At 37.1% G+C, this 12,020-nt stretch overlaps 1 protein-coding gene across 3 annotated transcripts in view; it reads right to left on the bottom strand.

Annotated features, from left to right (window-relative positions):
• The window catches only part of FSTL5 (follistatin like 5), a 728,230-nt gene that overhangs the window by 164,097 nt on the left and 552,113 nt on the right, over positions 1–12,020 (bottom strand). For all 3 annotated transcript variants that reach the window (XM_032633746.1, XM_032633747.1, XM_032633745.1), the window contains exon 8: positions 10,787–10,907. In XM_032633746.1, the coding sequence (XP_032489637.1) occupies positions 10,787–10,907 (121 nt within the window). The remainder of the gene's footprint in view (positions 1–10,786; positions 10,908–12,020) is intronic.

The following is a 12,020-nucleotide window of genomic DNA, read 5'->3' as shown; positions in this document are numbered from 1 at the left end:
GGAATGGTAGGTTTCGGTGGGTGGCCTTAGGCCTGCTAAAACTCATCTTTTATTACTAAAGAAGACTAAAGAGAATTATTTGGAAGATAAAAATCAAGTTTTCTCCACATATAGTGACAAAACTAACCTATTTGTGTGTGGGTTTGATCAATTAAATATAAGCTATTTAACCTTGGACAGTTGATACAGAAAGAGTCGTATCTTTCCACAGCAAAACCAACTTTTTTTTTTTTTTTTCTGTCATTCCCCTTCCTTCATATACTACTGAGTGCCTGCTGTGGTTTTGGACAGAATTAAAGTACTGAACTCTGAGAACAAAGAAGTATTACTTGTAATTTCTAAGTTTACTTGATATTTTCTTGATGTTGTCTACATTAACCATATCCACTAACTTTCAGAACTTTTACAAATGAGGGTCATAAGAAAACATGCCTTTAACTAATGTAACCAATCAGGTTTTTAAGAATGGTTCCTATGAGGTATAAGATCATGATGGAAATTAATGAGATAAACCCTCTGCCACAGATAAATAGAATACACAGGAAACAACAGTTATCTAATATTGGAAACCAGCAGCAGAGGACTATGGTTCCTGAAATAAGGCAAAAAGAAAAAAAGTGGGATGAGCTGTAGAACTGCCTCAGCTAGCAGCCAAAAGGCATTTGGTTGATATTGATGCAGAGAAGGGGAATCAAAAGTTCTCAATGAACCAAAGATAAAGATACTGGAATTCAGGAAAGCTTGGCAGCTGGAATTTGCAGGACAGAGTACCAAAAGGGAGAGAAATATGTCGAGAAAGAGCTCCAGGAATCTTAATAGGGGTCTTTGGTTCAATGCATAGCATAAAACTTCACAAAGTCAGGCAAAATTCAATTAGCAAGAAATAAAACCAGGGAGCTGTAATTCTAAAAGTTCCAAGAGCTTACATAGTGGTAGGTGACATATGAGTTGGGTTAATCAGACTTCAGACTGGAGAGACTTAACTGAAAAACCAGATTGGAGAGCTCATAGAGACTCCAGAAATAATGAATCTTAGAAGGTTAATGAAAAACTTCTAGTATAAGGGCTACTCTAGAAATAATCAAATAGAGTTTAAAAAACTCTAAAGTATGAAACTGATATACAGGTAAATTAATGTCAAAACAAAAATCAATACTTCTCAAAAGTATCCCACAAATCTCTCTCAACAATTTTCACCATCCAATTTAAAAATACTTTAACAGACATGAAGAGAGAAAATTAGACTCATATGCAAATAAAAATTAGTCAATAGAGACAATTTCAGAGATGATGAAATTAGCAAAAAAAATTTTTTTTTAATATCTGGCATGAAAAGATTGAAAGATTTAAAGGAAAACATGAAAAAATGGGGGATAAATGCAGATCATAAAAAATAAATGGTAGTCCTAGAGTTGAAAATACAATATCTGAAATAAATTTCAAAAATACTCTGGTTGGGATTAATAGCAGACTAGACACGTACAAAAATGATTTGTGAACTTGAAGTCAAAGCAACAGAAACCATCTGTACTGAAGTACAGTAAGAACAAAGATTGAAGAGAAAAAATGAACAGAGTTTAGTGGTCTATGTGAAAATAGTAAGCAATAACACATATTGGTAATGGGATTCCTAATGGAGGGAGAGAGCTGTTTGAAAGGAATTGACAATTTATTTTTCCAAATTTGTTGAAAAATGTAAACCAAAAATTCAAGTTGAGCAATCCCTTCAGGATAAATCTAAGTAGAGAAAAAAAAAAAAAACCAAGGCATCTCATAATCAAATTGCTGAAACCCACTGAAAAGGAGAAAATTGCAAAAACAGAAGAGAAATAGAAAAAAAAAAAACTAGAAATAAGAGAGTTTTCATTAGAAATCATGAAAGCCTGAAGGTAATAGAATAACATGTGAAAAGTGTTGAAAGAAAACAAAAAGGAAAACTATCTGCTCCAAATTCAATATCCAGCAGAAATAATTCTTTAATGAAGAAAAAATTAAAATATCTTTAAATAACAAGGGCTGAGAAAATGTATCAGGAGCATATCTGAACTTCACATTGTTACATAATGTTTATTAGGCTAAAGGAAAATTCAGAAATTTGGATTTCCATGAAAGAATGAGGAGAATTAGAAAGGACAAATGTAAAAGTCTTGTTTTCTTGTGTTTTTTTTAATTCTTTGAAAGATATTTAACTATTTAGAGAAAAAATAACACAATGTATTATGAGGTTTATAACACATATAGAAGTAAAATATTTGACAATATTACCACAATGAATGGAATGGAAAGAAGAGAGATCAATGTATACTGTATTAAAGTTCTTATACTTGAAGTGGTAAGATATCTGAAGATACATGGCAATACGTTGAAGTTGTATACTGTAAACAAAGCTTTCACTTACACCTTCAAATATCAACAAAAAGCCATAGCTAATAAGTTAATAGCAGAGAAAAAACAGAATTCTAAAAGTTATGTAATCCAACAGAAGGCAGAATACAAGGAAATAATGAATAGAGAACAGATGCAACCATTTGAAAACACACAGCATGAGGGTACACTTAAATCCAGTGAGAATCAGCCCAGGAGAGAGATGTTGAAGTTCTCCCAAAACTATGAACTTCAAGAAACTGCTTCACCAAGAGGAAGCAAAATAAAAAATTAAGGAGGGACATGACTGTTTAGATTTTACTTGTCCTTAAAACTTTCAGACTTTCTTTAGACTTTATGTCACAAGGGCAGAAGAATTTACTTTTGGATATTAATTACTTTGGACTAATTTCATTGTAACTTTAATCTTTGAAGTATTATTTCTCTCCGGGAATTTAATAATTAGATTATCTATTAAAATGTGAGCATGTCTATGCTCTCACTATTGCGTAACTGGAGTATCGATATCACGATTTAATCTAATTGCAGAAGCTCTGAAGAGCTCTGTTAAAAACTGCACATAATTTAGCATGGGAGATAATAGAAAGAATCTTTAGGCCTTGGAGTTAATGAGGTAATGTACTGTTCTATCATATTTAAAAACCTTCTGGAAGCAAACATAGAGTGCCCACCAGTAGCTCTCAGGGGGGGAGATACAAAAGGGAAGCAAAGTCATTAAGTTAAGGACACCCCTTAACTACGAGTGTCCCCAAATTCAGCTCTGAGAAAAGAAGTTAGGTTCAGATGGTTGATTTGGGAAATGATCCCAGGAAGCACAAGTTAAAGAGTAGGAAAAGTACGACAGAGGAAAGAAAAATAGCACAAAAAAGGGTTAATTCCGGTGAGGACACTCTGAGGAATCAGGTACAATGCACCTGAGAATCTGCCCACTGAGGAGCGGGTGCTGGGCTTCTTACCCATTGCCTCGTGTCCCTCATTGGTTAAGGACTGTCCCTGGGGGCATTCAATCCCTGGCACAACTGGGCTACCTGAAGTGAGGCTGATAAAGCTTCTTGTGTCAAATAAAGTCCTCAGGAGAGTGGAAGAGAGACAAACTCCTGCATGACCAGTCGTCAGGGGATGTCCACCACAGCTGAGGAGGCCCGAGTGGGGCTTGGAGCAAATCATCAAGACTGAGGGCAAAACTGATTTGATACATGTCGGATCTCAACCCCTGAAGAAACAGCCACTCCCTGAGATCCCTATATGCTTATTTTAAAGTCAAAATTAAGAGAATAAAGCTTGAGAATCTGAGGAAGGACATATACTCCTGCTTCACATGTTTCTGGGGAATCAAACTGCTGGACCAGTAGTTCTCCAACTTTATCATCAGTCATCAGGTGGGTTTATAAAACACAGATCATCCTACCTCATGACCGGACCCTCTGATTCAGTAGGTATGGGTGAACGCTGAGAATTTGCAGTTTAATAAAAGAGACAAATGAACTTATTTATAAAACAGAAATAGACCTACAGACATAGAAAACAAAACTTATGGTTGCCAAAGGGGAAAGGGGATGGGAGGGATATATTAGGAGTTTAGGATTAACAGATACACACTACTGTATATAAAACAGATAAACAACAAGCACCTACTGTAGAGCACAGGGACCTCCACTTGATACCTTATAATAACCTATAATGGGAAAAGAATCAAAAGAGGATATATATATGTATATAAACTAAATCACTTTGCTGTACACCTGAAACTAACACAACATTGTAAATCAACTATATTTCAATAAAATGTTTTAAAAAAATAAAATAAGCTGCTCATGCTACTTGCTCAAAAACCACAGTTAGAGAATCACTGAGCCAGAGTGACCCTCAAAACTTCCCTCTCTCTCATCCTTTAGTAACTCACAGTGGGAAGAAGAGAGAGGAGGCACTCGGCCTTTTGCTTCCTGCTTTCCGGACCTTACTGCCTGCAGGAAGGTTATATTCCCATTTGTGCTTTGTCCTTGCTGAAAGCTTAGCGGGGAAGGCTGCCTGAAACTGGAAGTTCAATTCTATGATGCATGAAGAAGCAGACCACTGTTGCTCCAGACTTAAGCCACTTTTTCTAAAAAGCTTTATCCGTAAGAAGATGATGCTTTGATGTCTATATGGCTAGCTCCAAATTCTGAAGGAGAAAAATAGAGGTGTTCTACATAGACATCCTATAGAACCAGAAATTTTGTGCAGAAGTTTCTGACATGAGTAGAAAAACAAATCCACCTGATATTACGTGTGAGGTCTTAAACAATAAAGGAGGGAGAAATAACAGCATGCATATGGGTTTTTTTTTTTTAATATGGATGAGCTTTCTGCCCAGAGGGTAGTGTAAACACTGAATGACTTTTAAAATTTCATACATTCTGTATCCTAAGCTGAAGATCTAAAGCCGATTTGCTTTATGTAAAAAGGAAAAGAAAAGCATGAAATGAATTGCACTGGTAGAGTCAAGCTCCTTTGATTTATACATAATGTTTCTTCTGACAAGGACACAGAAGCACTTTCATATTTCAATAACCTAATTTTGCATTGTTTGAAAAGAAAAAGGGCTATTGATAGACTTTTATTTGGCTCGCACCCAGGGATATGTAAGTAGACTTTGCACTTCAAAAACACTCTTTAACAAATTCCAATGACTTGTGGTATTTGCAGAGCTTTTTATGGTAATCAATAATATATTTTATTTTTATAGCTAATTGACAAATTGTTAAGATAAATATGTTAAATTCCCTATGGAAACCTGATTTTCTAAAGGTCTTTTTAACCTTTTCTGAAAAGTGGATAGAGATTGAAAAATGAGTTAAACTAGTTTTAGAGATTTATTGGGTCCATAAATGTGCTATTTGTCTACCTAATTTGCATTTTCTCGCATGTTCATTGTATTTTTCAGGGTCACAGCTCCTTCTCAACTATTCTTTTGTTATTGGCCTATAACTGTTCTGAGTGACCTCAAGTTTACTAGACTTATTTATACACAAAGCATACATTTAAAGTTATTATGCCAAATATAAACAATATAAAACCAAAGGAAAGGGAAACACCAAGAAAAGCGACAAATCACTTATTTAGCAAATGACTTGTAGGGCTGCTGTTTTATAGCTAATTCTACCCTTTCTAAACATTTTACTATGAAGTGATAAACACAACTAGTTACCTACCCAGTATTTATTCTCACCTTCCTCCCTTCCTCCTAAATAGGTGAGCGTTTCATCCTTGTGAATGGCAAACCCCAAGGTCAAAGACGCATCTTTAGCAATCTCTGCATTTAGGGGTCAATGGCAGTTACTGTCGGCACTTCCATTGAAGTTCTTTTAAAAGCGGGCTCTCAGGTGTCAGGAAGTGTTCTTCCTCCCTCTTGATTACCTTTTCCCTGCTGAAATGTGAAAATGCCGGCTGGAATTTTCACCTCCATTTGGAAAACATTGAGAAAGGAAACAATGTTCTAACCACAAATAGTGGAGCATAGGATAGCGATGACATTGCAGGGCTGTCACCCTGAGCCACACCATCTGGGCTTCTTTTACACATAAGAACACCACACCGGTATCTTCTTTATGCCCCTGTTATTTGGGGCGTCTGTTACAGCAGCTGAAGATAATCTCTTACCGATCCATGCATAATACACTTTCTACCCAGGTTTTTGGCCTCTTCAAATAGGTTTAAATATTAAAAACGATCCTTGAAATATACTTATTGTCTTCCCTAGTTGATAAAAATGCAGTAGAACAAGGCTGGTTGCTTTTTACGGGTTGTGGTTGAATTTGATGAATTAGTGTTAGTCTATACTTCATTTCTCCCTCTCAGATAAGGCAAGCACACTGGCAAGTCAGATTTAGAAGAACCACTGGGCTGTCTAAACATCTGTCAGATCTTAATGGTCCATATACTCCTTTATATATGCTTGACCTAAATAAAAGTGTTTCTTATAAACAGATATTGCCAGATGCCTTCAGAAAATGTTTTGAGGGAAGGTTTTGCATTTATTTCTTTCTCTCTAGTACCTCACTCTAGTAGTATTTGACCAACTTGGATACCCCAGTCAGTTTTTCACTTCGTTCCTCATCTCTCATGGTCTCACACCTTTCCTTACCTACAACTTTCCTTACCTTACCATTTATTCTGTGTTCCATCATTATAATCATTCTCTTGTAAATGTACTTAAATTTATAATGTCTCTCTCCTACGTACTCATGTGACAAAACAAGATGTTGGTAAACCCAAATCTCCTCTTTCTATGATCACAAATTCGCAGCCAACCACAACGGAAAGAAAACATACTAATATATATCATCTCAAGAACACCCAAAGACGTGCCCAACATTCCAACTACATACTGCTATTTTTATAACCCTACCTCCCTACAACTTTTCTCCTCAAATCACTAAAGCTCTCACAAACTGCCCACTTTCAATAGTTGGTACAGTAAGTCCCCTACATACGAACCTTCAAGTTACGAACTTTCAAAGATGTGAATGTGCGTTCACATGTCCAATCACATAAGTTAGTTCAGGTGTCTGGCGTACACTGTCACATAAGGGCATCCTCTACAAGTAGCTGTGCTTTTGTGTACTGTACTGTACAGGACTGTAGACAGTACAGTAGCACAGTATCTTTATTTCAAGATCAGGATGTCTGGAAGCAAGTGTAAAAGCAGCGGTGAAGTGGCTGGTACTGCTAAGAAGCACCGGGAATAGGAGGCCCAGGAAAAGGATGAAGAGAGACAAGAGGAAGAGAAGCAACCGAAGAACTGAAGAGATTCACGACGCAGGAAATGGCAAGAGGATTTTCTTTATTTGAGGAGGCACTGTTAGTTTCTGAGGCACAGGACCTGAACGTAGAACGGTACATGAAGGTCACAGCAGCCATTCAGAATGCAACCCAGTGCTACCGTGTCATCTATGACGAGAATAAAAAGCTACTACCCAGACATCACTGGATCATTTTTTCAAGAGGGTAGATAGAACTGAATCCAGCAAGGAACCAGAACCTGTGCCGTCAGCGTCAGGCGTTGAGTGAAATGGCAGCTGGCCTTCCGTCTCCTATTACTGAGGATCCTTCAGCTCTACCATCTCCCATCCCCCCTCCCTCCTCCAGTCAGTAACTCTTCTCGCCTGTTCACTCGATGCCAGCCCTGGATGCCAGCTGTTGTACTGCACTACAGTACTTTTCAAGAGGCTGTCCTGTAAGATTAAAACATGCTTTCTATTTATTGTGTTGTTTTTTTATGTATTATTTGTGTGAAAAGTATTATAAACCTATAAACCTATTACAGTACGGTACTATATAGCCAATTGTGTTCGTTGGGTACCCAGGCTAACTTTATTGGACTTACAAACAAACTGGACTTACAAATGTGCTCTTGGAATGGAACTCGTTTGTATGTAGGGGACTATTCCTAATGACACTGAAATAATCCAAGCAATGCAAAGAGGATTTCCTCATGCTCCCACCCTGAGCATCTGCTCCCAAACTGTCTGTCCTCCTCCCTGTTTCAACAGATTAACTATCAATCTTCCAAAGAACAGCCCTTCCATCTGTGTACTAGATTATATCAACTTTTTAAAGACTTGATGACTGCAATTTTCCCCTTTTTCTCTTATATGAGCTGCTTTTCATTTTTACTGGACTATTCACATCAACATAAAAGATAATCACATCTGCAAAATGAAATTCCCTCTCTTGACCCCAAGTGACTCTCCACTTACTGCACAGTTCTCTCTCTGTTCACTTTCAACAAACATAATATCCTTGCTTCTCTTTCCAAACCCCATCCCTTCATAGAAACATTTATACCAAGGATTTCAAAGCAGATTAAATGTAGTAGGAGGTAATAGGAAGAGATTGGTTTTACTCCCAGGTTTAGGGATCTTTGTTCCTGGGAAAAGGAAAGCACCAGTGCTTAGTCTAGGCAATCACTGTTAATATTGAATTACTCTTAATTAATTCATAATGCTAAGCCTGAAGGTGGAGGAGAGGCAGCACTGTTTCTGAGACCTCATTATTCCTTTATTCTCATATTCCATCTTCAGAAAAACCTGATATCAGAGTAAATAGTTAATGCACAGGAAGGATGAAATAGGGACACTGCATTTCCCCAGCACCACTCAAGGCACATCTTACAACATAAATGCCTGCAGTTTGGCTCAAAGCCTTCTTCCTGGGCTTTCCAGCTGGAGCATGGCAAATGAGTAAGTTGTGTAAGAAACCTACATCGGACGGGACTGGGGAGCAGACCCTCAGAAGAGCATCCATTTAGAATGGTTCCCATGCTCTACCATGCATCACAATTCCCTGAGAAGCTTATCAAAATGAAGATTTCAAATCAAATTTCCAGAGAGTGCTGTTGAAGCTCAGGTCCTAAATCTTTGATATTTTTTCCTGTGGTTCTGATGCAGGTAGAACATGGACCCTGCACTGCTCTACAAACTAGCTAGAACTCTAGTGTGCTAGGTACTTAGACTGGACAAACTAGGGCTAGAAGTGATGAGAGGTAAAAGACAGAACTTTTGGTTAGCCACATGCCATTGCGAGAAAAGGGAACGGAGAGCGACCAGGATCCCTGGCAAAAACACCACCTCAAAGCATCAGTTTTGTCAATTAGGCCATTAGCCAGTAAAAATCACCGCAAAGAGGGAGACAAGGGCCAGGATGCCTACAACCACCAGTTCACCATGGATGCAGCACCCAGATAGGGAACATCCCACACACACTCCTGTCCTGTCCTCCCAAGACTGAGTCCTCTGGGACAGTTGCTATCTCTGAACATCCAACTCCAAACATCTGAGACCACTGGGAACAAGCCTCACCTCCTTCACACTTCGTCTGTTATATTCACTGGTTTCTGTGAAAGCCCATTTCCAAGCCTTGACCCATGTCTAGCTGACAAATGGATTTGCACCAGAAACCAAAACCTAAATCTGCTTCTGTAGAGTGTCAACTATACTCAAACTTTACCAGAGCTGCTCTAAGTCTTTGCTCAAAACCCTCCAACCCCACTTTTAGCAGAAGTTAACATAAATCTTTAAGTTAAAGGGTCCAGAGATGAGAAAGGAAGCTGCCAACAAAAAAACAAATGGAACTAGCTGGGACCAAGATGGGAATAAATCTGACCTCCAACAGACCCTCAATCCCATTGTATGCTGATTTTCCTACATTAGCATATTCAGTGACACGCCCACCTGGTGGCCAGGACTGGACACTAAGGACCAAAAGAAGATAAAAAGGGGGTGGCACCCCTCTCCCTCGAAAAAGCACTGCCCCTTCCCCAGTAAACTAATGCACATAACTCCCCATCATTAGTCTCATTCCTGCTCCGTTTGCCTTCACTCTTTAAAATTAAATTCCTTTTGCCAGGTAGGCAAGAAGCTGATCTGGGAATTTAGTTCCTGCTTCTCCATTCTTTGGTCACTGAATAAAGCTTGTGCTCTGTCAATTTCAGCTGCAGCTTCATTATTGGCTGCTTGAACAAAACAGAAAAAGAACCTTCCCCTAAAGAATCCAAAAAAAAGAGTGGATATATGTATATGTGTAACTGATTCACTTTGCTGTACACCTGAAACTAACAACATTGTAAATCAACTATACTCCAATAAAAATTTTAAAAAAAAAGAACCCTGCCCTGCCGGGTAGGGGTAGCAGAGTCTATATGACTTAATTCAGTAACAAAACCATAAGCTCCCCAAACTTTTCAAACTTTTTCCCACTCTCCTCTTGATTCATTCCAGTCACACTAGCCACCTTGCTGTTCCTACAGAAAGCCAGAAAGTTTCTGCCTCCTTTTTGTAAACCATAGAGTAAATTAATGTATATATGTGTATGGAAATTAATTAGTGTGTATTAATGAATCATACATACAATCCTATTATCAATTCAACTAAATGTGAATTAAGTCAGAAATAAAACAAAGCACTGATTGTGAGATTGATATCGGCCTACTTGGCCAATGCTTTAAATTAATTTAAAACCATTAAATTAATTATTGAGATTATAAAACTTTGTACATAATAAGTTTTCTATATCACTAATAAGATCACCTAAACATCTGATCTAACTAAAATTTTTAAATGCTTAATTTTTTCAGTTTCTAAAATTTATACAGTTGCCTAATTGTTGATATTCTAAAGTTGAAAAAATAGTTTAAATTTCCTATGCTTTAATTTTCCAGTCAGAATGAGTTACTCTGTAATGTTTCATGATGAGAAAAGTGGTACAAATTTATTATATTTACTTACTCACTTTTTTTTAATTGGAAGGGTTTTACATTAACAGTAAGTCCTGAAACTCAAAATGAAGCCTTCCTAGTCAACTGTGACAGTCTTTGAATACCTACTGAAGCAAAAAGCAATTAAAACACCCCCACATTTCTTACCATTCACTTGAAAGATGTGAGTCTGATAGATGTGTTCATAGCCCTCTGCAGAGCAGGTGTAATTGCCCATGTGAGTTGTGGTGACCTTGGTAATATATAAGGATCCATCATCTCCAAAGTCCTATAGAAAAAAGGTAAAATTAAATAAAATTAGCTGTTTTTACTTAAAATGTATTTCAACAATTCACTTTTTAAAAAAATGTACTCAGGAGCAAAGTAAATTAAAATATTATCTTTAAATTATCAAAATGATCACTGTTAGTTCTATAAAGTTGCAAGATTTTATAGGCTGTAATTACTATCTTCTCAAGACAAGTTTTGTTTAAAAAGTATAATCTCAGTACTTATTTGAAATATCTGAGCTTATATAAAATAACTGAATTTTCACATATTTATTCTAATTCAGTTTACATTTTAATGAATAAAGGTATAAAATATTTTTCTTATTTATAGCTAAAACAAATAGCTCCTAACTACATTCTTCACATTTTTAATTGTCTATTAAGTTTTATATCCTTTAATTATATCTTTACCTAGGAAAAAAATATTAAAACAGTGTGGTTTCAGACATAAAATTTATAGCCGTATCAGTAGAACAGGATTTTTTTAAGCCTCCCAGAAATAATCAGTACACTAGCTAAAATAAGCACGGCATTTCAAATTTATGGGGGAAAATATGCACAACCATTTTAGCAGAAAGATTAAAAGTCTTGTGCTGTTTATCAAAATCAAAGCCAAGAAGCACCTCTGGAAGAGGAGACCAGAAAATCTTCTCTTTCATAAAGGGAATGAATACACTGGCAAAAACTGTCGTAATCAACTTATTCAGAACTCTGGAAATAGACAAAGGCTCACACCAGCGCACACAGCATTACTGGAAAAACTGGGTGAATTTCAGCAAGGACAGCGAGGCTGGTGGCTTCCCTCTCTTCAGAGCTGCATGGAAGCCTTGGACCACCAGCTTCGTAACTCTGCTAGCAGAACGGGTTTGAAGCTCCTCCAAGACCCCATCCTCAGAGAATCATCACAATCTGACCTACATGGCAGCTCCCTGAAAATTTCCCTTTTCATGAATTCTTTTTATTTGAGCAAGACTTAGAGTTGAGTCCATACGTTTCTGACTCCATATGTTTCTGACTTTACCTATATTCACACCATGTGCATTTCTGTTAAAAATAGCTTCCCTCTAACTGATACTCACTACAGATTAATTACAATCAAAAAAATGACTATG

The sequence above is a fragment of the Phocoena sinus genome, chromosome 5 (assembly GCF_008692025.1).
Source record: "Phocoena sinus isolate mPhoSin1 chromosome 5, mPhoSin1.pri, whole genome shotgun sequence".
Classification (NCBI taxonomy): domain Eukaryota; kingdom Metazoa; phylum Chordata; class Mammalia; order Artiodactyla; family Phocoenidae; genus Phocoena; species Phocoena sinus.
Note: the sequence above shows the minus strand (reverse complement) of the source record. Positions and strands in the feature narration are given on the sequence as shown.